Below are 26,455 nucleotides of genomic sequence, written 5' to 3'. Positions count from 1 at the left end.
GGGACACAACTCCATCCATTGTAATGATCAAACTCCCTACTCATCTCTTTCTTCTTCTTTTAGACACTGAGTTATGTCCAACTCTTATGCAACTCCATGGACTGTAGCCCGCCTAGGCTCCTCTGTCCATGGGATTTCCCCAGGCAAGAATACTAGAGTGGATTGTCATTTCCTTTTCCAAGGGACTTTCTTGACCCAAGGATTGATCTCCATGCATCTCCTGCATTGCAGGTGGATTCTTTACCACTGAGCCACTTGGGAAGGCCCCCTATTCATCATAGAAATGTAAGTTAAAGCAATACAGAGCTATTGTATAACTTTTCACCCACTCAGCACATTGCGTGCTGACAAGAAGAAAAGAACAATCATTTCACACGCTGGAATTGGAAGTGTGACTTAGTGAAGCCTTTGCAGAAGTCATTATAGTATGATGACCACAAAGTCCTTATACTTTGACCCTACAATCCCACTTCTTGGATCTATTTTTAAGTGGTACTTGCTCACTTGCACAGAGAAGCATGCCCATGGGTGTTCTTTGCAGGATTGTTTGTGGCAGCCAAAAGATGGAAATCACCTTTATATCCACCTGGAGGGTCCCCATAGTGAAGTTTGTAATTCCTGATGTGACCCCCAAAGCAGTTATTAAAAAGAGGAAGAGAAAATTAGGGTGTAGGTTCTCATCTGTGGGAAGTAACTGGAAGAGGGCATGGGGGGGTCTTTGGTCTGGGCCTTGTTTTCAGGAGCAGGTTCCATGGGTATGCTGTGTGTGAAAGTGTATTGGTATACATGTATGATTAGGCATGCTTATGCACTTCCATAAAATTATTTTTAAAAATAGGAGATTCAGTGTACTCTTGATTTCAGTGAGCCTTGGATTCCCAAACTCTTCATTTCAATAAGAAATCTAGGTCTCTCAAGGGTTCTTAGGGAGTATTTCTTGAGTGGGAGAGAACTGGTTTTCTCTTCTTAATTCACATATCTGTGAGAAAAGAGGAACCATGCGTACAGTTCTCCTTCTGACTTGAAAATTCAAAAGCATCTCTCGTTCAGGAAATGAAGAATATCAATTCAAGGATTGTGAAGTCACTTGAAATAAGTATTGTTAATACACTTGAAATAAGTTAGATGTGTTATCAAAACTGAACACTGAAGTTAAAAATCACAGTCATAGGACATGGTAATAATGTTGCAGTCTGAGTGTCTTAAAGTTTGTTCAGTTTTCTGGGGTTAGATATAAACTTGGATGAGGCCAGCTCATGGTATGGAAGAGAATCTGCTTTCCTGCAGCTGCTTATTCTTTTGCGATTGTCCCTGTTATCCTTCTAATAGTTTTTTCACCAGAAGGAAGAAAGGCACACAGGTTCATGCCAGTTGGAATCACACCCTCTCCCCTTGTTGCTCAGATGAGAGAGAATCGGCCTGCAATGCAGAGACCCGGGTACAGTCCCTACATTGAAAAGATCCCCTGGAGAAGGGAATAGCTACCCATTCCAGTATTCTTGCCTGGAGAATCCCATGGATATAGGTGACTGGAGGGCTACAGTCAGTGGGGTCGCAAAGAGTTGAACAACTGAGTGACTAACACTTTCACTTTCCTCTAAAACCAAGGGAACCATTAATATCAGCTAAAACCCAGTGGCATTAGCATCCATTGATGGTTTTCACCTGAGTTAGTAGTTACTATGGTGTTTGAATGATTGTCAGTTTTCTAATGATGCATAAGAAATTTCCACAAACTTAAGTTTGTTAACTTAGAGTTCTGTGTAGGTCAGAATGGCTGGGTTCTCTGCTCACCATTTTATAAGGTTAAAATCAAGGTATTGGCTTGCATTCTCATTTGGAGCTAGGACACTCTTCCAAATGAATCATGGTTATGTAAGGATTCAGATCCTTATTGTTGTGAAACTAAAATCCCCATTTCCCTCCTGGCTTTTAGCTGGGGGCCAGTCTGAGTTAAAGGTTGCCTGCATTTCTTGCCACGTGATCCTTACTGAGTTAAAGCCAGCTGGGGAGAGTCCTCCTTGCCTCTAAGCTGCCTCATGCCTGGGAATCTTTGCCAGTAAAATCCAGTCCTTTTTAGGAACTCATCTGATAAGGTTAGACCCTTTGAAGATATTCTCCCTATTTTACCATTAACTGATTGGGGACTTTAATTACAGATACAAAATCCTCTCACAGCAGCACACAGATTGGTACTTAATGAACAACTGGGAGCAGGTACATATGTACCAGAGAGCAGGAATCTTGGAGTTATCTTAGATTCTGCCTACCACAATGGTGATTTCTTATTTCCATCATTCCATCAATATGTATTCAGTTCAGTTCAGTTCAGTCGCTCAGTCGTGTTCGACTCTTTGCGACCCCATGATTCACAGCACGCCAGGCCTCCCTGTCCATCACCAACTCCCAGAGTTTACTCAAACTCGTGTCCAACAAGTCGGTGATGCCATCCAGCCATCTCATCCTCTGTCGTCCCCTTCTCCTCCTGCCCCCAATCCCTCCCAGCATCAGGGTCTTTTCCAATGAGTCAACTCTTCGCATGAGGTGGCCAAAGTATTGGAGTTTCAGCTTCAGCATCAGTCCTTCCAATGAACTCCCAGGACTGATCTCCTTTAGGATGGACTGGTTGGACCTCCTTGCAGTCCAAGGGACTCTTAAGAGTCTTCTCCAACACCACAGTTCAAAAGCATCAATTCTTCAGTGCTTAGCCTTCTTCACAGTCCAACTCTCACATCCATACCTGACCACTGGAAAAACCATAGCCTTGACTAGATGGACCTTTGTTGGCAAAGTAATGTCTCTGCTTTTCAATATGCTATCTAGGTTGATCATAACTTTCCTTCCAAGGAGTAAGCGTCTTTTAATTTCATGGCTGCAGTCACCATCTGCAGTGATTTTGGAGCCCCCCAAAATAAAGTCTGATACTGTTTCCACTGTTTCCCCATCTATTTCCCATGAAGTGATGGGACCGGATGCCATGATCTTTGTTTTCTGAATGTTGAGCTTTAAGCCAACTTTTTCCCTCTCCTCTTTCACTTTCATCAAGAGGCTTTTTAGTTCCTCTTCACTTTCTGTCAAAAGCGTGATGTCATCTGCATATCTGAGGTTATTGGTATTTCTCCCGGCAATTTTGATTCCAGCTTGTGCTTCTTCCAGCCCAGCATTTCTCATAATGTACTCTGTGTATAAGTTAAATAAGCAGGGTGACAATATACAGCCTTGACGTACTCCTTTTCCTATTGGGAACCAGACTGTTGTTCCATGTCCAGTTCTAACTGCTGCTTCCTGACCTGCATATACGTGTCTCAAGAGGCAGGTCAGGTGGTCTGGTATTCCCATTTCTTTCAGAATTTTCCACAGTTTATTGTGATCCACACAGTCAAAGGCTTTGGCATAGTCAATAAAGCAGAAATAGATGTTTTTCTGGAACTCTCTTGCTTTTTCCATGATCCAGCAGATGTTGGCAATTTGATCTCTGGTTCCTCTGCCTTTTCTAAAACCAGCTTGAACATCTGGAAGTTCACGATTCATGTATTGCTGAAGCCTGGCTTGGAGAATTTTGAGCATTACTTTACTAGCGTGTGAGATGAGTGCAATTGTGCGGTAGTTTGAGCATTCTTTGGCATCGCCTTTCTTTGGGATTGGAATGAAAACTGACCTTTTCCAGTCCTGTGGCCACTGCTGAGTTTTCCAAATTTGCTGGTATATTGAGTGCAGCACTTTCACAGCATCATCTTTGAGGATTTGAAATAGCTCAACTGGAATTCCATCACCTCCACTAGCTTTGTTCGTAGTGATGCTTTCTAAGGCCCACTTGAGGATGTCTTGCTCTAGGTGAGTGATCACACCATTGTGATTATCTTGGTCGTGAAGATCGTTTTTGTACAGTTCTTCTGTGTATTCTTGCCACCTCTTCTTAATATCTTCTGCTTCTGTTAGGTCCATACCATTTCTGTCCTTTATCGAGCCGATCTTTGCATGAAATGTTCCCTTAGTATCTCTAATTCTCTTGAAGAGATCTAGTCTTTCCCATTCTGTTGTTTTCCTCTATTTCTTTGCATTGATCTCTGAAGAAGGCTTTCTTATCTCTCCTTGCTATTCTTTGAAACTCTGCATTCATATGCTTATATCTTTCCTTTTCTCCTTTGCTTTTCGCTTCTCTTCTTTTCACAGCTTTGTAAGGCCTCCCCAGACAGCCATTTTGCTTTTTTGCATTTCTTTTCCATAGGGATGGTCTTGATCCCTGTCTCCTGTACAGTCACGAACCTCCGTCCATAGTTCATCAGGCACTCTGTCTATCAGATCTAGTCGCTCAAATCTATTTCTCATTTCCACTGTATAATCATAAGGGATTTCATTTAGGTCATACCTGAATATTAGATGGCATTAAACTCAAAAAAGACCTTCAGTTGTGGCATATGGATCTAGTTCCCTGACCAGGGATCAAACCCAGGTCCGGAAGTCTTAGCCACCAAGGGAAGGCCGCGCCTAGTTTTCTTACGAGGTTTATCTACTTCCTCACTCCCACAGCTCTTGGGTGCAGTCCCTGATACTCCCTCCTGCCCTGAATGCAGATAGGGATCTGCAGGAAGCAGGAGCCGGAATCCAACCTATGGCTTGCAACTAATTCCTATCAGGGTGGGCGGAGTCAGTGTCCCGACTAAGGATGGAGCACCCTGTGAAAAGTGAAAGAAGCCTGGCAGGCTACAGTCCAGGGTCGCAAAGAGTCGGACTGGACTGAAGCGCCTCAGTACGCACCCAACAACCTCTTGAATCCTGGAGGAGCTGAGTAACGTGGGACCACGCCCCCTCACACGGGCAGCCAATCAGGACCTGCTCTGATTTCTCCATTGTGAAGTACTGGCCCTTGATGGTCTGGGGTCTGGGTCTTGGGATTCTCGATAGAACAAGGGGAGGCGTAGCGGGTTTGGCTCCGTTTTGAAGATACTTGGAGTCTTTTAGGGTATAAAAATCATGACCCCTATACCCGCCGACGCCGGCGCGCCGCCCCCCGCCCCAGGCCAGCCACCCGCGGCTCCAGGGGAACCGGGTGCAGAGGCTCAGCCACCAGTGATTACACAGACGAAAGAAGAATTGTTATTTTATGCCCCGGATTACCTGTGTTTGACCCTCGTGGCCGTAATTTTATTCCCTCCCCTGGGAATAACTGCACTCGTATTCAGCGTAAAGGTAAACCAGTGCCTAAACCTGGGCCCATCCTGTCCTCTACCTGCCCCCTTTGCTGTCCTCTACGTGCCCCCTTGCTGTCCCCATTGCATCTGCTCCTGTCCTGGGATATGGGTAGGGGTTTCCCCTCCTGACCGGAGAGGTGTCTAGCCATTACCCAGGGGTGTGACAAGGCTGGACTCAGAAACCCAAATCTAAAGCTCCCATTCCTACAGACCAGACAGGCCAACAAGAAAAGCCAATGGGAAGAAGCTTATATCAACTCGGGCCGAACTGGTTGGCTGGATGTATTCGCTATACTCATCGGTTTAGGCATCATTTATTTCTTAGTTCTATTTGTCTGAAGTCCAGGCCCAATAGCTGACAGGTTCACCCACCCCAACAGGACGGGCTCACCAAGACACTAACCAGCCAGATCAGCCACCATGCAAGAAAACAACAGCTGGATATCCCCTAGCCAGAAAACCTACCAGCCAAGGAGCTCAACATCCAAGCAACCCTCTAGCCCAAGAAAACACTACTTTATGCTCTTGGCGTCCAGCTCCGTCGTTATCCATCTTGGACATATTCATTTCGATGCTCTAGATGCCTTAAGCGCCTTGATACTGGGCTGCTCTTTCAGGAAAATATTTATTTAAACCAATAAAATCGAAGGGTATGTTCCAGCTTCTCCTGTGTGTACGTGTCTGTGTTTCTCTAGGGCTATGTGTTTCCCAAATCAGGTGAAAATCAGAATGACCTAATGGTGAAGTACAGAGACATAGAAATCTGGCAGATGTAGGTCTACATTCCACTTCTGACACTTTAAAAACTGTATATCCTTCAACAAGATAATTTTCTGGAAACTGATTCCTTTGTAAAATAGATATAATAATTGCCCATGTAGAATGATATTTAGGAATTTGAATTAATGTTCTCTAGGTTCATTCAAACTGGAATTCCAGGCTTCCAGTGTCTCAGAGAAGGGAGGGAAAATAGAAACTTCCTCCAGCTTTTGAGATTTAAAAGCCAAACTCTTAGGAAAGAAAGACCTCAAGAACTAAATAGTCGAATTGCCAGCAGAGCTGATCAGGACTGCCTCTCCCTTAATCCTGAAATGAAAATGGCTGCCTATTTACGGAATGAGGAAGTAGAGAAAGACTCAGTTCAGTTCAGTTCAGTCGCTCAGTCGTGTCTCTGCTGCTACTGCTGCTAAGTCGCTTCAGTCGTGTCCTACTCTGTGCGACCCCATAGACTGAAGCCCACCAGGCTCCCCCGTCCCTGGGATTCTCTAGGCAAGAACACTGGAGTGGGCCGCCATTTCCTTCTCCAATGCGTGAAAAGGAAAAGTGAAAGTGAAGTCACTCATTCGTGTCCGACTCTTAGCGACCCCATGGACTGCAGTCTACCAGGCTCCTCCGTCCATGGGATTTTCCAGGCAAGAGTACTGGAGTGGGGTGCCATTGCCTTCTCCAGTCGTGTCTCTAGATGCCAGTATATCCATCAGAATTTCCCTAATAACATTCATCTCAGGAAGGGGCAGGGTGTCAAAGACCCTGCTTAATACTTATATTCCCACTGCACATACAAATCCTAGAGAGGCTTTAAGATTTCAAAGAAAATATGCTGTATGGTGTGGAGGTCTAGGAAGAAATGGTCTCTGACAGCCAAGTAGGATATTTCATGTCCCAGCTTGGTGAGGAGGAGGTGGAGGCTTACAGAATGCCAAGTGCCTGAGTGACAATGACTGTCAGAGGGAAACCAGGGACAACACAATCACCATCCAGAATGAATGAAAATAGAGATCAAGGATGATCCCATCGACAACACTCAGGGGTTTCTTCTGGGGCCCTAGCTTCACGGACAACCCTAAATGCACAAGAAACCTTAGGCTTAGTGGAATTAAGTTTCCACAGTCAAGGGGAATGGGAATTATCAGTAGAAACAAATTGAAAAGCTAGGGGAAAGACCGCTAACTCTTTCTCCATGCCCATCTCCTTTTCTTCATGGGAGCATGACTCAGTCACATTTCCTAGGTTCCCCTGCGTGGCCATGAGATTGTCTTTGGTTTCATGGTATGTGATCACAAATGATGTGTGCTACAAATAACCCTGGCCTTAACCCATCTCCCGCACAGGCACTCTGTCTTTTTCTTCCTCCCCTAGCTGATTGGGCAAATGATACCCCTGGTGATTTGAAGGTCACGTGTTATAGAGATGGAAGAGCTCCCATCTGCCTCAGTCCCTGAATCTTAGGGACTACCACTTTAAGATTACCTCCCTAAGATTACTACTGCCCTACCGCCTCCCATGATGGGAGCAGAGAATAAACTACTATGTTGTTCCATGTTATATATGATCCGCCTATTTCCATAACTTAATCCACCCTAACCTGTGTAAATGCAGGAAAGTAGAGTTACATTGCTTAGACATCTGGGGTTACAGCTTTAAAATCATACCCAACAAGAGACTCGTCGTGGAAGGTTTATGGAAAATAACGAGTGAAGGAGAGAATGAAAGTGCTAGTCTATGGTTAACCTTGACCTTAGCTGTTACAATGCTGTTGTGCAATACTGCTCCATGTTATGGGTGTGTCTGGGAAAGGAGATTATATCTGCTTGTCTGTTGTGTCAGTGGCTCTGGATGGTCAGGGTCAGCCATCCCTGTCGTTCCCCAGACCAGCCTAAGCTGGGGCTGTCACATTCATCTGCAGAGCCATGTCGAGTCAGGATGGCCTACGTCAGGGTGAACAGCCAAATCCAAAAAAGTCATATTGTGCTATAATACTTGGAAAGCCAACCAGTCTTCTCTGCTTCAGCTCGTAACTCCCCCCAACCTGCATTCCACTCTCAGGCATTCATCTGGTATTTACCAACATGTAATGTGAAAATGAAAGTTGTGTCGTGTCTCTTTGCGACCCCATAGACTATGCAGTTCATGGAATTCTCCAGGCCAGAATACTGAAGTGGGTAGCCATTCCCTTCTCCAGGGGATCTTCCCAACCCAGGAATCAAACCCAAGTATCCCGAATTGCAGGCGGATTCTTTACCAGCTAAGCCACCAGGGAATAAACCCCAAATGTCTATTCTATCTTGAGACATCATCAGTTGAATTATTATAATGAAACACACAGATATAACACCTACACATTTTTCTCTCCCCTCTACTTCCTGCAGAATGGGACTACCATTTTTATTCAATTTATAGGGATTATATTTCATTAGGCCTGTGTAAGTATGCTCCATTACTGAGCATGGTGGTTCATGGTGATTAAAAGCGAAAAAAGTGAAAGTGTTAGTCACTCAGTTGTGTCCGACTCTTTGCAACCCCATGGACTGTAGCCCGCCAGGCTCCTCTGTCCATGGAATTCTCCAGACAAGAATACTGGAGTGGGTTGCCATTCCCTTCTCCAGAGGAATCTTCCTGACCCAGGGATTGAACCCACTGTCTGAGCCACCAGGGAAGCCACTTATGGTGATTACATACTCTGAACTAATTTTTAAACTCAACAGCCAAGCAACCCATCTGCCTGGACTCCTTCAGATTTTTTTCTTCTTCTTTCTCCTCCGATTTTTGCTTCTCTTCTCCCTTGTCCTCCTGCTTCTCCTCACCTTCCTCCTCCTCCTTCCTCCGTTGGTTCTGTTTGCTCAGTTATCTATGTGCCCCTTCACGAATTGTTCCCAGACTCTCCAGAACTCTCTAACTGCTCTCAACAGAATTCCCCCATGGCCAAATCGGCCAGGTCATTTTTTATTCTCTTTTTCCTCTGGATCATTAAAACTGTTTCTTTACCTGAGATTTTAAAATTTAATTTTACTTATTTTTGGCCACACCATGTGGCAGTGCCTTGGCATGCAATATCTCAGCTCCCCATCCAGGGATCGAACCCCCACCCTCTCTTCCCTGCATTGGGAGCTTGGAGTCTTAACTACTGAACTGCCTGGGAAGTCCCATAGAATTTTTTTTTTTTTTTTGCACAACTTCCACACAAATATATTCTCACAAAAAAGCTCATGTTATGGCTGGTCCTGGTATCACTTTCCCCCTCTCGTAGGTTGCTGTTTAGTTGCTCAGTCATGTGTGACTCTTTGGGACCCTATGGACTGTAGCCTGCCAGGTTCCTCTGTCCATGGGATTTCCCAGGCAAGAATACTGGACTGGGTTGCCATTTCCTTCTCAAGGGGATTTTCCTGACTCAGGGATCCAACCCATGTCTCCTACATTGGAAGGTGGATTCTTTACCACTGAGCCACCAGGTAATTGCTGACAATATTTTATTGTAACTCTTTCAGTTGCTGCTGCTACTGCTAAGTCGCTTCAGTCATGTCCAACTCTGTGCGACCCCGTAGACAGCAGCCCACCAGGCTCCACCACCCCTGGGATTCTCCAGGCAAGAACACTGGAGTGGGTTGCCATTTCCTTCTCCAATGCATGAAAGTGAAGTCGCTCAGTTATGTCCGACTCTTAGAGACCGAATGGACTGCAGGCTCCTCCATCCATGGGATTTTCCAGGCAAGAGTACTGGAGTGGGTTGCCATTGCCTTCTCTGAACTCTTTCAGTTACCTTTATGCATTTCCATGTGCATACGTATTCAAACACTTTGATACCACACTTCTTCTTACCTCTAGGTCTTGAAAATGTGTTAATACTGAAGATTTTCAACACCAAATGCCCTGCATTCTACTTGTCAGTAACTCCCCTCTGTGAACTGATCATGGTGATTTCCAATTCCTAGTCCATCTTGTTCCAATAATTCGTCTCTGAGGACACAGGTGTTGAGTTCTAAACGTTGGGAGGATTAGCTGGGTTTTCTAATTGTGCAAGTAGAGGTGAATTTTAGGAGGCAGCAGATGGCTGAGCCCCGAGAGAGAGTCCTAGGCATGCTTACCACTAGTTTCTGTCCCCCACTCCTCTGTCCCCCAGCAGGAAGAGCAGCACAGAAGGAGGTCACCTCTCTGAACTGTAATCATTCAGTTCTGGAAGTTTGAAAGCAGTAGGCTGGAGGAGTGAGTGAATGTTCGAAGGTGAGGGGTTTACTCCCTAACTCTTCCATGAACACCACCAGCCTGGACTGTTGCTGCGGACTTCTAAAGGTACAGCCGATGATGTCCTCAAGGCAACTACATCAAAGTCAAGAGCAGGATCTGAAAAGCATCCTTCTGGCAACCCAGCCATTCCATCCACAGATTTATACCCAAAGAAATGTGTACATATATTCACCAAAAGATGTGCTAGAACAGCTAACACACCAAAAGATGTGCTAGCCAGTTTCATGGAAGACAATTTTTCCATGAACTTGGGCAAGGGGAGGGGTTGGTTTGGGAATGATTCAAGCATTATATTTACTGTGCACTTTATTTCTATTATTATTACATCAGCTTCATTTCAGATCATCAGGTATTAGATCCCAGAGGTTGGGGATCCTTGTGCTAGAATATTCATAGCAACTTTATTCCTAAGAACCCAGATTGGAAACTACCCAAATGCCCATAAACAGTAGAATGCCAGAATACACTGGGTGTGTATTCACCCAGTGAAGGAGTTCCCTGGTGGCTCAGAGGTTAAAGCGTCTGCCTGGAATGCGGGAGACCGGGGTTCGATCCCTGGGTCAGGAAGATCCCCTGGAGAAGGAAATGGCAACCCACTCCAGTACTCTTGCCTGGAGAATCCCATGGAGGGAGGAGCCTGGTAGGTTACAGTCCATGGGGTCGCAAAGAGTCGGACAGCACTGAGCGACTTCACTTTCACTTTTACTTTCACCCAATGAGTTCAGTTGGAAAAGATCTGAGCTGTACCTTTCTGATACGTGCACTTTTCAGTGATGCGTTAGTTGCTCAGCCATGTCTGACTCTTTGTGACCCCATGGACGGTAGCCCGCCAGGCTCCTCTGTCCACAGGATTTCCCAGGCAAGAATACTGGAGTCTGTAGCCATTCCCTTCTCCAGGGGATATTCCCAACCCAGGGATCAAACCTGGGTCCTCCTGCATTGCAGGCAGATTCTTTGAGTCACAGTGGACCTATCATACTTCAATAAATTGTTTTTAAAACTCCAAGATTACCCTCTGGTGCTTCCATTGCATGGACTGTGGATTCAGTCCCTGGTTGGGTAGCTAAGATCGAGCATCCCTCATGGTGCAGCCAAAAAGTTAAAAAAAAAAAAAGAAGAAGAGAGAACTTGAGATCCCTGGTGGCTAAGACTCCTCGCTCCCAACGCAGGGGCCCAGGTTCAATCCCTGGTCAGGGAGTTAGATCCCACATGCTGCAACTAAGACTTAGCATGCCGCAATCAAAGATCCTGCATACAGCAATGAAGATTGATGATCTTGAGGGCCACAGCTAAGAACTAGTGCACCAGATAAGTAAATAAATACTTTAAAAACTTCAAAGGTTACCTTTAGGAAACAAAAACTACACACACACACACACACACATACACGCTCACTTTTCCTTCAATTTATTAAGCCTTGGCTCCTCCATGCATGCTGACCTTTCCTTCAATTTATTAAGCCTTGGCCCCTCCAGCCACTTTCTGCTCCATACCACCTGTGGCCACCTGTGCACATTATGAACACTCCACACCAGCTGGAGGCAGCCTTCAGTCTTCCTAGGGTGTCACACTTTTTCTTATAGTTGTTAGTTCCTGGAATCCATGTTTTTCTCTCCCTTTTTGTTTTAGCGGAGAAATGACAGAGAACATATCTCTCTGATTTAAAAAATAGGAACACAGGTTACAAATGTCCAGTTTCACCATCAACATGAACCCATTTGTTTTGATTATCTATACATTCCCTGGTGGCTCAGTTGGTGAAGAATCTTCCTGCCATTGTAGAAGACCCAGGTTCGATCCCTGGGTCTGGAAGATCCCCTGGAGAAGAAAATGGCAACCTACTCCAGTATTCTTGCCTGGGAAATCCCATGGACAGAGGAGCCTGCTGGCTATAGTCCATGGGGTTGCAAAGAATCGGACACAACTGAGCAACTAACACTTTCACAACAGCTTTCAAAACATACACAAACACACCTTGCTTACCACTGTTCTGTCTCCTTTCTGTCTTGTATTTTGAGATGTCTTAATTTTTGTTGGGTTAGAGTTCCGGGACTTCCTATGGTATGATACATGAGTGGTTAACTTAAATCCTGGATAAAATAAAAAGATTTCATAACTGGAACACATGAACAATCTTACTAGGGATAATATTTTTGTGTCACTGTCTCGATGGTCTGTAGCCATTTTCTCATGTCCATGCTCAGTGATGGCAGTAAGTCTGGTGCCAGCCTAATTCTCTCTCCTTTTTTTAAAAAAAATTTTTGTTTAGGCCCCATCTCAAGGCTTTCAGGATCTTAGTTCCTCAACCAGGGATTGAACCTGTGCCCTCTGTAGTGGAAGTGTGGAATCCTAACCATTGGACCACCAGGGAATTCCCTGCCTCTCCATTTAAGGAACTGTCTAGGACTTCCTGGGATGTTTGTCTTACTCTTAGAATTCAGGAACTTCACCAGAACAAGCCTAGGAGTGTGTGTGTGTGTGTGTGTGTGTGTGTTGTGCACCGTTCTGTCAGAAACTGTGAATTCTTTCCACGAGCAATATTTGGTCCAGCTTGGGAAAATTATATCTTATTATTACCTTGTTACTTCCTTTCTTTTTCTGAAGATTCCTACCTATTATCTATTAGATCTCCTGGACCTTTTAAATACTTTTTTCCTTGTGTTGTTTTCTTGTTTTTCTCTGAATTAAATTTTCTATTTAATTATATGGACCAACAAATTTGTTGTTTATTTCGATTCTTCCCAGGTGGCACTAGTGGTAAATAACCAATGCAGGAGACATAATAGACTCGGGTTCAAATCCCTGGGTAGAGAAGATCCCCTGGAGGAGGAAATGGCAACCTATTCCAGTATTCTTGCTTGGAGAATCCCATGGGTGGAGGAGCCCGGTGGGCTACAGTCCATAGTGTTGCAAAGAGTCAGACACAAGTGAAGCAACTTAGCATGCAGCATGCATGCACTGTATATCAAGTTTAGATTTGTTGAATATTTTAAAATTATTGATATATATAAATAATTTAAAAAATCATTTAATTTAACTAATAAATTTTGTAGGGTTCAGTTCAGTCGCTCAGTGGTGTCCAACTCTTTGAGACCCCATGAATCACAGCACACCCGACCTCCCTGTCCATCACCAACTCCCAGAGTTTACCCAAACCCATGTCCATTGAGTCAGTGATGCCACCCAGCCATCTCATCCTCTGTCGTCCCCTTCTCCTCCTGCCCCCAATCTCTCCCAGCATCAGGGTCTTTTCCAATGAGTCAACTCTTTGCATCAGGTGGCCAAAGTATTGGAGTTTCAGCTTCAGCATCAGTCCTTCCAATGAACACCCAGGACTGATATCCTTTAGGATGGACTGGTTGGGTCTTCTTGCACTCCAAGGGACTTTCAAGAGTCTTCTCCAACACCACAGTTCAAAAACATCAATTCTTTGGCACTCAGCTTTCTTCACAGTCCAACTCTCACATCAATACATGACTACTGGAAAAACCATAGCCTTGACTAGATGGACCTTTGTTGGCAAACTAATGTCTCTTCTTTTAAATATGCTATCTAGGTTGGTCATAACTTTCCTTCCAAGGAGTAAGTGTCTTTTAATTTCATGGCTGCAATCACCATCTGCAGTGATTTTGGAGCCCCAAAAAATAAAGTCTGACACTTTCCACTGTTTCCCCATCTATTTCGCATGAAGTGATGGGACCAGATGCCATGATCTTTGTTTTCTGAATGTTGAGCTTTAAGCCAACTTTTTCACTCTCCTCCTTCACTTTCATCAAGAGGCTCTTTAGTTCCTCTTCACTATCTGCCATAAGGCTGGTGTCGTGTGCATATCTGAGGTTATTGATATTTCTCCCAGCAAATCCAGCTTGTGCTTCTTCCAGCCCAGCGTTTCTCATGATGTACTCTGCGTATAAGTTAAATAAGCAGGGTGACAATATACAGCCTTGACATACTCCTTTTCCTATTTGGAACCAGTCTGTTGTTCCATGTCCAGTTCTAACTGTTGCTTCCTGACTTGATCAGTTAGAGACCTCTCTCTTTAATAAAGAACTCTTCTCTTCCACAAATTCAATGGAAGCCCCTAAGCTAATTAGATGGTCAATTAGAGAACTTCTGAGGTCTCTTGGGAGAGTCACAATGTTCTTTTGCAGGCTGCTGGTGGCAGGTTCCTTTCACAGGCTAGATAGGAGGTTCTTGGGAGCAGCAGGCAACAAACTTATGCTCCTGAGTACCCATTATGAAGAGAATGGCAAATGTTTCCTTCTGTTTTGGACACAGTGCCAGAATGAGCTTTCTTGTTGTTGTTCAGTCACTCAGTCATGTCTGACCCCACTGAAGCATGCCAGGGTTCCCTGTCATTCACTATCTCCTGGAGTTTGCTCAAACTCATGTCGATTGAGTTGATAGTGCCATCCAACCATCTCATCCTCTGTTGCCCCCTTCTCCTCCTACCCTCAATCTTTTCCAGCATCAGGGTCTTTTCAAATGAGTCAGTTCTTCACATCAGGTGGCCAAAGTATTGGAGCTTCAGCATCAGCCCTTCCAATGAATATTCAGAGTTGATTTCCTTTAGGATTGACTGGTTTGACTACCTGGCTGTCCAAAGGATGCTCATATAAAAAGTTTGAGTCACAAATACACACGTACACAAATTGGCTTCACAATTATTGACTGAATATTTGGAATTCATAAAAATTCAAATAAATCTCATAATAATGTAACCAATGTCATCACTGTTAAATTTTGTCAGCTGTTAAATTTAGTATTCATAAAAAGTGTAGTATCCATTGAATAACAACTTGGATGTCAGACTTCCCCCACTCCAAGAATTCTCTAACATGCAAAATGGTTGCCAACAAATCTTACCCAGGCTTCCCTGGTGGCTCAGTGGTAAAGAATCTGCCTGCCAGTGCAGGAGCCACAGGAGACACCAGTTCGATCCCTGGGTCGGGAAGATCCCCTGGAGGAGGGCATGGCCACCCACTCCAGTATTCCTGCTAGGATAATCCCATGGATAGAGGAGCCAGGTGGGCTATATAGTCCATGGGATTGAAAAGAGCTGGATACAACTGAACATGCATGAAAGGTAGAATCTTGGTGTATTTAATCTGTTGCTCTGCTGGTGGGGGATGTAGAAAACCTACCCTGTCCTTGGTTTTCCCTAGGTCCAACCTCAGAAATTGGGAGCCCTGCTTCTTTTTTCTCTTCCCCAGGCAACCTAATGAAAGAGGTTGCTACCAGAGGGGAATCTCAACTGGCAATTTCAGGGTCAGAGGCATAACAACTAGGGGTCTGTTAGAAATGAAAATTCATTGGTCCTATCTCAGACCTGCTAAATCTATCTCTGGGGATGTAGCTCAGAAAACTGTTTCAAGAAGCCCTCCAGAAGATTCTGATGGCATTCCTTCACTTCTACTGCCCCATCAACTGCTGGCTGACCTCTCCCACTTCTTAGAGCAAAGCCGAGGAGATTCTTCCAATGGCTGATGGCCACACCCTTGAAACTATTATGTTATCCTTTTCCACTGTTTTTGGACATAAAACCCTAAGCTGAAGAGCCTCTGTACTTCCAGAACCCAAAGAACCTCCTAAAGACAAAGTCCGGAGTTCAAAGTGAAGATCTCAGAGGGTCCTTGGCACTTGCACACTTTCTCATTCATTCCTCTAGTCTGGTATTTCTCAAACTTTAGCTTGCATTGGAATTGCATGGAGGGTGTATTAAAACAGATTTCAGGCACCACCGGGGTTTCATACTCAGAAAGTCTGGGGGTGGGCAAGAATTTGCTTTTTAATGAGATTTCCAGGTGATGTTGGCTCCGCTGGTCAGAGGACCATGCTTTAAAAAACACTGTTTAGGTCCAATTCTTCCCCTGGAGATTCCATCTCTGGCTTTCTCTATCAAGGCTGATCATTCTTTGAGCTCCTGCCACTCTCCTGTGTCATGCTTTACTGACAGCGCCCCCCCCCCCCCCCCCCGCATCTCTTCCATACTATGACATTATGGGCTGTCACTGGAAGGCTGTCACTCTCAATCATGGCTTTGGTCCCATCCCCAAAGTTCTCCCAGAGCAAACATCGTGAAGGCACATTTCCCTTCCATCATCACAGACCAGGAAAGCTGACGAGAACAAGTGGGTCACAGATGAGACCTTTTCAATATGGGTCACTCTGCTGAATATGGAATCATGAGGGTTCTCAACATCTTACAATTTTCTCAGCTTTATTTTCTGATGGCCTGGAAAAGCCAAAAGAAACACTCAACCTAAGAATCTCTAAGCCAAGGAACCAGCAACTGAGGCATCCTTTGATCATTCAGCCTCTGTTCAAGGGGATGAGTGCAGGCAGTTCACTTTCTCGCACCAGCGCCACACACAAGGCTATTAATTCAAAGGAAGCCGTCAAAGTGAAAAACTCTAAGGAGGACTTGCTGGCTTGCAGACTGTGTGTGTGTTTGAATATGTGCAGTTGTGTGTCTGTTTATGCATCTTGATCTATCACTGAGTCCAGCCTCATGGCCCTTGTTTCTGTTCCTGTTCTTACCAACCTCCTTCCTACCCCAGGACCTTTGTATGAATACTTGCTCTTCCCCCTGCCTGAAACTCTTTCCTCCGAATATTCTAGGGAATGGCTCTTCTTGTACTTCAGGTCTCAGCTTAGATGTTCCTTCTCAGAGGGACGTTTTCTGCCTATTCAACCCCACCCCACAGTCCCGTGTGGGCCCTGGGAGTCCCTCTCCCTCCCCGTTCTAGTTATTCCTCGTAGGTCTTAATCTTCCATTAAATCGTTTAATCTATTTGTTTGGGTGTTTTTCCCCTTCTCTTCCAGCGACTGTAAATTCCAGGAAAGCCATGGTCTTGTCTGATTTAGTTACTACACCGTCCTCAGTGCCCAGCCTAAGTCTAGTGTTCAATAGGCTCCTTGTAGGCATATCAATAGGCCTTTTGCACTCAGATTCAATCTGGAAGTAAGACCCACACACTGTATGTTGAACCAATCAGGAATTCAAGTTGGGAACGACAACATAAAGGGCGAATACCTAGTCCAGTTTTTCACGGAATCAATTAAGAAGTCAAGAAGAAAGGGGATTGGCTAGGTAACATCACTTACCTACACTGAACCAATCAGAAGCCGGATCTGAGCACGGGCGGCACAACTATACGGGAACAGCCAATCATAATGCAGTGGTGGTCAGTAGGGAAACCACGCCCAGTAACTCAAATCCCCGAGGCTGCCTCCGGGACTGAGAGGTGAAGGGAAGTCCTAGACACGTTAACTAGGTTTGTGATGGGTTATCAGAAAATTTAAGTGTGTATATGTGGAGGATGTTGGGAGAGTTAAGCGGAGGAAAGTAGTTAGAGGGAGATACGGAGTGGGTAATGGGGCAGGGTACAGAGGAGTTACCAGAGGATAGAGGAGGGTTGAATCGTGCTATAGGGCCAATCGAAACTGTTATATAGGCACATATATGGTATGGCGGGTTCTGGTTTGGTGTGCTGCCCCCTGGTTTGGGGCAGTGTCTCGTTTTCAGTGCCTGTCTGGGTAGAGGGATTGGTTCGGACAGTCTTCATTTCTTGGGAACTCAGATATCCCCTCTTTGGGTCCCATTTCCCTCGTCTACAGATTGCACCTGCTCAGCGTCTCCTCCTCTGGCCAAGGTCATGGCTACTGAGACTGACCCCAAGGACCGAGAGTCCAAGATTGCTCCAGTGCAGGTTATCCCACTGCAGCAGGTCCACCCGATGCAGAAGGTCTACCCGATGCAGCCAGTCATCCTGGTGCCCTTGAATCCCCCGGAGAAAGATTATTTGTTTCTCTCCATCACTTCCTTCTTCTTCTTCATTCTGCTGGCAATCCCGGCCCTCTTGTTCTCCTTCAAGGTGGGCACCACTCAGCTACCACCAACTCCTGTAGCCCCCAGATCTGCCTTCTCTGTCCCATCCCACCTTCCTGCTCCTCCCTAACAATCCCCTTTTCTTCCTCCTGGGGGATTTACTCCTGCTTCACTACGTAGCTGCCCTTGTTCCTCCCCAGGAGCCCCCTCTCTGCTCCCCACTCCTGTGTTCTGCCCAGACCCACACCCTCATCCTGGCTCCCTTCTTTCTTCCTTTTTCCACTGAGGTGCTGACCCCTGCACTTTACACCCCCACACCGCTGTTACTGGTCTTTCACACCCCACCTCTCCCCAGGGATGCCCTTCCCTCATCCCCTTTCTCCTTGGAAACACTGCCACCAGCTTGCCTTCATCCCCACAGACCCGTGAAGCCAACATCCTTGGGGACCAGAGGAAAGCACAGAGAAATTCCAGACTGGCCTTGGGCTTCAGCATCTCAAGCATCCTGGTGGGCTCCACTCTCATTATTTCCTCCATTGTTATCAGAGCCATAAAGCAGCAAGAATGAGATCATCCTGAAAGTTCAGTTCCCTCAGAAAGTTATGAACTGTACCTCATGGGTCCTCTTGGAGCCTTTGAACTTGAACATCAGTAGCCTACCTATACTGGGGGGAAGTTCCCCACCGTTGGGTTTTTGAGAGCAATAAAGTTTATGAGGAAGTTTCTGCTTTCCTTTAATCTGTATGTATGTGTGTGTGCACACATGTTCTCATGCCCCTGCATGTCCACTTCAGAGTTCCAGGGGGCTTATTTACACATTCAGTGAATAATGCAAATCATTTATTAGGCAACCACTCTACTGTGTCAGGCAGTTTTAGGCCTTAGTGATTCAGTGCTGATTCAAGAGATGAGGGATCTACCTCCATAGAACTTGCTCTATTTTGAGAGGACACAGAAAAAAGGGTAAAATGTAAAGCAAGAAGATGGTTCTGGGTCCACTCTGTCTAACAGAACATTTGGCAATGATAGAAGTGCTTTGTAATCCGCTCTGTCCAATATGGTACCTACTAGTCACAGGTGACTATTGAGCACTTGAAATGAGGCTAAGTGCAACTAAGGAGCTCAATGTTTAATGTAACTTAATTATAATTAATTTAAATTAAATTTGACACACATGGTTAATGGCCACTGTCCTGGACAACACAGTTCTAGGTAGTGTTAACATTATGAAGAAGAAAAAAATTGGGAGAGTAGGAAGAGGGACTTATGACAAGGAAAACTCTCACTGGAGAGCTGATATCTGAGCTGTGGTCTGAAGTGAGAGGAGGGGAGAGCCTTAGAAAGTTCTGGAAGAGAGTTCTAAGCAGAACAGCAAGTGCAAAGTCCCCAGGGCAGGAAGGAGCCTGACTTGTCCCCAGAAGACTAGTGGGACTGGGGTGGAGCAATGGGAGTGCTACGGAATAAGTTCAGAGGGTGGGCAGGAGGCAGGTCACAGAGAGGCTGGAAGGTCACAGGAAGAAGGCTGGATTTTAAATGTGAAGTGAAGCTATTACAGGTACTAAACAGGGAGAACACAGACTCTGGATTCTGTTTTTAAAAGAGTTCCATGTCTAAATTGAATGTAAAATATCTTTAAATAGGTTCGGTTACCAACTCCAGTTTTGGAGGGGTGATCCCCACACTTAATAAGCTACTGTCAGACACTAGCTGGATGTCCTGTGTGCATGCGTGCTCAGTCACTCAGTTGTGTTCAACTTTTTGGGACCCCACAGACCATAGCCCACCAGGCTTCTCTGTCCATGGAATTTTCAATGCAAGAGTACTGGAGTGGGCTGTCATTTCCTTCTCCAGGATGTCCTACAATTAAACTCAATTCTGACACTGCTTGGTGCTAGCACCAAATTCCACAGTTTGAGGGCTCAGTCAGTCCTACAAGGCAGCTCCCACCCTCCCCAACCACTTCAGATGCCAGTCACAAGCCTGACCACCCAGGTACAGATTGAAGTTTCCTACAACCTCTTCCTGAGACTTCAGACACCAGTCCTCAGTCTGGGTTGTTACCTGTATGTCTAACTGACTGATTGTAAATCAGAGGTTCGTACAATCTCCTCCTCAGGACTGATTAATTAGAGTGGCTCATAGAATTCAGAGAAACAACTTACTCAGTAGATTCAGTTCAGTTCAGTTGCTCAGTCGTGTCCAACTCTTTGTGACCCCATGGGCTGCAGTATGGCAGGCTTCCCTGTCCATCACCAACTCCCAGAGCTTGCTCAAACTCAACGTCCTTCGAGTCAATGATGCCATCCAACCATCTCATCCTCCATCATCCTCTTCTCCTCCTGCCTTCAATCTTTCCCAGCATCAGGGTCCTTTCCAATGAGTCAGTTCTTCACATCTTTGAAGTGCCAAAGTATTGGAGCTTCAACTTCAGCATCAGTCCTTCCAATGAATATTTAGGACTGATTTCCTTTAGGATTGACTGGTTTGATCTCCTTGCTGTCCAAGGGACTCTCAAGATTCTTCTCCAATACCACAGTTCAAAAGCATCAATTCTTTGGCACTCAGCTTTCTTTATGGTCCAACTCTCACATCCATACATGACTACTGGAAAAACCATAGCTTTGACTAGATGGACCTTTGTCAGCAAAGTAATGTCTCTGCTTTTTAATAGGCTGTCTAAGTTGATCAGAGCTTTTCTTCCAAGGAGCAAGTGTCTTTTAATTTCATGGCTGTAGTCACCATCTCCAGTGATTTTGGAGCCCAATAAAAGAAAGTCTGTCACTGTTTCCATTGATTCCCCATCTATTTGCCATGAAGTGATGGGACCAGATGCCATGATCTTAGTTTTCTGAATGTTGAGTTTAAAGCCAGCTTTTTCACTCTCCTCTTTCACTTTCATCAAGAGGCTCTTTAGTTCCTCTTTATTTTCTGCCATAAGGGTGGTGTCATCTGCATATCTGAGGTTATTGATATTTCTCCTGGCAATCTTTATCCCAGCTTGTGCTTCATCCAGCCCAGCATTTTGTGTGATATACTCTGCATATAAGTTAAATAAGCAGGATGACAATATACAGCCTTGACGTACTCCTTTCCTAGTTTGGAACCAGTCCATTGTCCCATGTCCAGTTCTAACTGTTGCTTCTTGACCTGCATACAGATTTCACAGGAGGCAAGTAAGGTGGTCTGGTATTCTCATCTCTTTAAGAATTTCCCACAGTTTGTTGTGATCCACACAGTCAAAGGTTTTGGTGTAGTCAATAAAGCAGAAATACATGTTTTTTTCTTGAACTCTTGCTTTTTCTATGGTCCAACGGATGTTGGCAATTTGATATCTGGTTCCTCTGCCTTTTCTAAATCCAGCTTGAACATCTGCAAGTTCTCAGTTCATGTATTGTTTTAGCCTGGCTTGGAGAATTTTGAGCATTACTTTACTAGTGTGTGAGATGAGTGTGAGATGTGTACGATAGTTTGAACATTCTTTGGCATTGTCCTTCTTTGGGATTGGAATGAAAACTGACCTTTTCCAGTCCTGTGGCCACTGCTGAGTTTTCCAAATTTGCTGATGTATTGAGTGCAGCACTTTCACAGCATCCTCTTTTAGGATTTGCAATAGCTCAACTGGAATTCCATCACCTCCACTAGCTTTGTTCATAGTGATGCTTCCTAAGGCCCACTTGACTTCTCATTCCAGAATGCCTGGCTCTAGGTGAATGATCACACCATCGTGGTTATCTGGGTCATTAAGATCTTTTTCAATAGCTCTTAGTAGATTACCAGTTTATTATAAAAGGATGTAACTCAGGAACAATCACATGGAAAAGATGCACAGTGCAAGGTCTGGGGAAAGGTCACAGAGCTTCCATGTTCTCTTTAGGGGAAACACCCTCTTAATACCTTCAGATGTTCACCAGCCCAGATACTCTCTGAATCGTCCTTTTGGGTTTTTATAGAGACGTTTGTTAAGACTTAAAGAAAAATGCATAAGAGCTGTGAATTTAGGTTTTGTTGAGGGAAATTACTGAGAATTATATCCCAGGAAACAGTCTCTCAGTAGCTCTGAGGGGACCATTTGAGGGGGCTTTCTTGGTGGCTCAGTGGTAAGGAACCCGCCTTCCAATGCAGGAAACATGGGCTCAATCCCTGGGTTGGGAAGATTCCCCAGAGGAGGAAATGGCAACCCATGCCAGTATTCTTGCCTAGGAAATCCCCTGGACAGAGCATCCTGGCAGGCTAGAGTTGGCTGGAGTCCTAAAAGAGTTGTACACGAGAACTGTGCTAGCTACAAAATTAATTCAGGATGACCACAGACCTAGATATGAAAGCTAAAACTTAATATAAAGCTTCTATGAGAAAGCACAGGAGAGTCTTTTTTATAACCTTTGCATAGGTAGACAAAGATTTATTATGTAAGACAAAAAAAACCTAAGCACAATAATAAAAATGACAGTTGGATTTTATTAAAATTTAATACTTCTGCTTGTGAAGACACCACTAAGAAGGTGAAACGTTGTTTCAAATTGAAAGAAAATATTTGCAATAAGAAAAAATAAGCAGTTCAGCTTTTTTAATGAGCAGAAAACATGAACATGCATTTCACAAAATGTAATTTCCACACGGCCATAGCATATGCAAAGTGATTAACATCCTTTGTCATTAGGGAAATTCAAACTGAAACCAAAATTAAAAAGACTATTGCCAGCAAATTTTGGCAAGAACGCAGGGATCCATCTGTAGTCATTGGCTTCAAGCAACAGAGAAGCAAACTGATCCTTTTACAGAACAAGCACACAGTAGTGTTGACCTGAAAAAGTAGACTGCCAGATATTTCTCCAGCAAGTGTTAGTCACTCAGTCATGTCTGGCTCTTTGTGATCTCATGGACTGTAGCCCTCCAGGCTCCTCTGTCCAAGGGGTTCTCCAGTCAAGAACCCCGGAGTGGGTACATTCCCTTCCTCAGGGGATCTTCCCAACCCAGGCATCAAACCCCAGTCTCCTGCATTGGAGGCAGATTCTTTACCATCAGAGTCACCAAGGCAACCCCCAGCTAAGAGGGGATCTTTCTTCTTCCTGTAGGACTCTGCTGTTGCTGCAAGGTACCAGAGTGCCCCCTTCTGGTATCCTAACTACTTGATTGACATTTCTTTTTATTAATCTTTTACCGTAGGCAGGTTGAAGGCACAAGTACCTAGCTTTATTTACAGCTTTTCTCCTAGTCCTGCCCTTATACCTGGTTTTGTGGACAAAGGAAACTCTAGAATGTTAATTCAAGGGAATTTCAGAAGTTGGGTGAGCCCCTGGAGAGAGTGGCAGGTGGGACAGCCCTTGCAGTTCACTCTCACTTGCGCTGAAACCCCACCAAAGAACGGCTCTGGTCAGAGTTGCACATTAAACCCTTAGTGAGACACAGCACTGGGAGCGATGGCCTTCCTGGGATGTAGCCCACTGGCTAAGAGACACATGACCACCAGCCATGGGATCCACCTGGCAAGAAACATACCAGCCAAGGGACTCTCAGCCATGGATGAGGGTTCTCTTTCTTTCTTTTTGCTTGCACTGGGTCTTCGGTGCTGTGCTCGGGCTTTCTCTAGCTGCAGCGAGTGCGGGCTTCTCTTCATTGCAGCGCACAGGCTTTCTCACTGCAGTGGTTTCTCTTGTTGCGGAGCATGGGCCATAGGCACATGGGCTTCGGTCGTTGTGGCACGCGGGTTCAGTAGCTGTGGCGCACGGGCTTAGTTGCTCTGCAGCAGGCAGAATCTTCCCAGACTAGGGATCAAATCCGTGTCCCCTGGATTCTTATACATTGGACCTCCAGGGAAATCCTGGGGCGTTCGTTCTTATCAGTCTGTGTTGATGATTTCTCTGGTAGAAGGTGAGAAGCAATCTTTGGCAACATGCTTTCTGCCTACACCTGTTCTGCCTGCACCTTTCGGCTTCCATGCTTCCAGGGACTGGGGAGGGTGACAGCCTAAGATGAGGAAGGCATCACTGAGTCCTCATCTTAGGAGACAGACATACACATGTTCAGACAGACACTCTCAGGTCCCACATGGCTATTGCTGGCTGATGTTTCTGGCTCATTCTCTCTGCCAGATACTCCTTTTTTCCATCCCCAAGTCCCACCATGTTCAAGGGATTCAGGGCTCAGGGCACTGCGCCATTCTCCCTAAGAATAAAACTGCCAGACACTGTCTTCAGGCAAAACAAAAACCTTCTGCTTTCCACTCTCCATTCAGCTCGGGGCAGCTGGAGAAACTCCACAAGGTAAGCCAGATTCTATCCCTCCCTGGATTAAACCCTCCATATTCCCACGGCTCTTGGGATCAAACCCAAATCCCTCACCCAGGTATTCAGCTCAGCCTTGGTCAGCTGCTCTCTTCCTGCCTCTCCACACTCTACCCACACTGTCCTTGCTTCTGTTGCTGGAACACACAAATCTCTTTCTCACTTCAAGACCTTTGCACTTGCCATTCCCCCTGCCTGGAACTCTTTCCCCCCGATCTTCACATGGCTGGCCCTTCATCCACGGTCTCAGCTTGGATGTCCTCTTCCAGGCAGGCCATCCTTGACCGCCTCACTACTCATCTGCCCTCCTGCACCCTCCTGGGTTCCTCGCCCTTGTGTCCTATTTATTCCCCATGGCCCTTGGTCATCTCTGAAATCATTTGGCTTATTTATCCAGGTTTTTCCTCTCCATCTCCCCACCTCCTGCATGGTCTCTGAACGCCGGGACAGCTGTGGCTTTGCCTTTCTTGGCTTTCACTTGGCCCTCAAGAGCAGAGTGCTGGAGCACCCTAGGCTTCTGATATTTTCATTCTAAAAACAGCAACGACGACATTACACCTTGCCCTTTGCACTTATGGAGCTTAACAAAGAATCATTCCAGAATTTAGTAGCCTGTACTTGAGGTTCATTCATTGAGTCAATCAGGAGCTCAAACTGGGAACAACAAAAAGGCAAATAGTTGAAACCCTACCTCTTTATTCATTGAATCAATGAAGGGGACAAGGCAGAGAAGAGGGGTGGGGAGTGCCTAAGTAATGCCTCCTTAAAACACTGAACCGACCAGAATCTGGGTCTAAACCCTTTTGAGACATCATCATCTGACCCTCCGCCACCTCCTCCATATCAGGGCAGCCAATCACAATGAAGTGGTAGCCAACAGAGGCCATGCTCCTGTGACTCAACTCTCCAGGGCAGCGCCAGGGCTAGGTTGAGCAGTCAGTAGTGGCATTAACTGGGTTTGTGGATGATGATCCAGAGTGGGGAGTTTAAGGGCACCAGGAAGGGGTCAAAAGAGGATAGCCAGAGCTAGTATGGGATAGACAGGGGGATGATGGATGTCTGGGTGTCCAGGATGGAATTGTAAACTCACAGGAAAGTTTTTCTTGGGTGGAAAGGAAATAATTTGTGTGGGAAAGAGGCTGGAGGTTAGAAAGGAACAAGAAAAAGTTGTGAGAGACGAGAAGATTATAGGGGTCAAGGAGAGGGTTACATGGGATAAGAAGGTTCTCATGGGACAGGGAGAGGGTTAGGAAGGGATCTGGGAGGTTATGGGGTCTTGAGAAAGGGTTTGAGGAGAAACAGGGAGGGATTTATATGAATAAATTGAAGGGTTTATAGAGGCAGGGGGAGTATAAGACAGATAAGAAGTTGTGGGAGGGGATTATAGGGGTTTAGGAAAGGGTTATGGGGAGCAGAAAGGGAGTTCTAGAGGACAGGGAGAGGTTATAGGAGGAGGGTGGGTTATGGGAGGTGTTAAGAGAGACAGGAAGGTTGTTACTGGATCAGGGAGAGGAGTGTAGCAGGATGAGGACAGAGTTGCAGGATGGGGAATATGGGGTACACAAAAAGGATTACAGAAGTGACCAGAGGGTTAGAGGGGTACCGAGAGTAAGTCATCATTTAAAGCAGTGGTTCTCAAAGCCTGGTCCCTATCCTGAAGCAGCAGCTTCACCTGGGAAATTGTCAGAAATACACATTCTTTTTAAAAGGTTTTTTTTTTTTTTTTAATTTACTTTTTTGGCTGCACCAGGCCTTAGTTGCAGCATTTGGGATCTTTAGTTGTGGCATTCAAACTCTTAGTTGCAGCATGTAGGATCTAGTTTCTTGATCAGGGATTGAACCCAGGCCCCCTGCATTGGGAGCATGGAGGCTTAGCCACTGGACCACCAGGGAAGTCCCAGAAATGCGCATTCTTGAGCCCTGCCCCAGACCTACCGAATCAGCAATTTTGGGCACTCAGTTACCTGTTCCAGTAAGTCCTCCATGTGACTCTGTTGTATGTTTAAGTTTTAGCATCACTGGGCTAAAGTGACCATTCCATTTAACATCCAAACTGAGGATTTTCTAAACTAAAAGGGAAGCTCTCAGTAATTTGGTAGGACCAGGCTTAACTAACTGGACTGCACAGC

General features: G+C 45.4%; 1 protein-coding gene and 1 long non-coding RNA gene across 2 annotated transcripts; both read left to right on the top strand.

Annotated features, from left to right (window-relative positions):
* The first annotated feature begins 4,872 nt into the window (after positions 1 to 4,872).
* On the top strand, positions 4,873 to 5,847 carry PMIS2 (PMIS2 transmembrane protein). The gene is made up of 2 exons (XM_070772152.1): positions 4,873 to 5,190; positions 5,403 to 5,847. Exons 1-2 carry the CDS (start codon positions 4,975 to 4,977, stop codon positions 5,529 to 5,531), a joined length of 345 nt encoding a protein of 114 aa, XP_070628253.1. The 5' UTR covers positions 4,873 to 4,974; the 3' UTR covers positions 5,532 to 5,847.
* Positions 5,848 to 17,363: 11,516 nt separating this feature from the next.
* LOC109572403 (uncharacterized) lies at positions 17,364 to 18,894 on the top strand. The gene is made up of 3 exons (XR_011561782.1): positions 17,364 to 17,491; positions 17,835 to 18,091; positions 18,467 to 18,894. It is a non-coding gene; the product is annotated as an uncharacterized lncRNA (long non-coding RNA).
* Positions 18,895 to 26,455: the final 7,561 nt, after the last annotated feature.

The sequence above is a fragment of the Bos indicus genome, chromosome 18 (assembly GCF_029378745.1).
Source record: "Bos indicus isolate NIAB-ARS_2022 breed Sahiwal x Tharparkar chromosome 18, NIAB-ARS_B.indTharparkar_mat_pri_1.0, whole genome shotgun sequence".
NCBI classification, from domain to species: domain Eukaryota; kingdom Metazoa; phylum Chordata; class Mammalia; order Artiodactyla; family Bovidae; genus Bos; species Bos indicus.
This window is presented reverse-complemented; position numbering and strand designations above follow the sequence as displayed.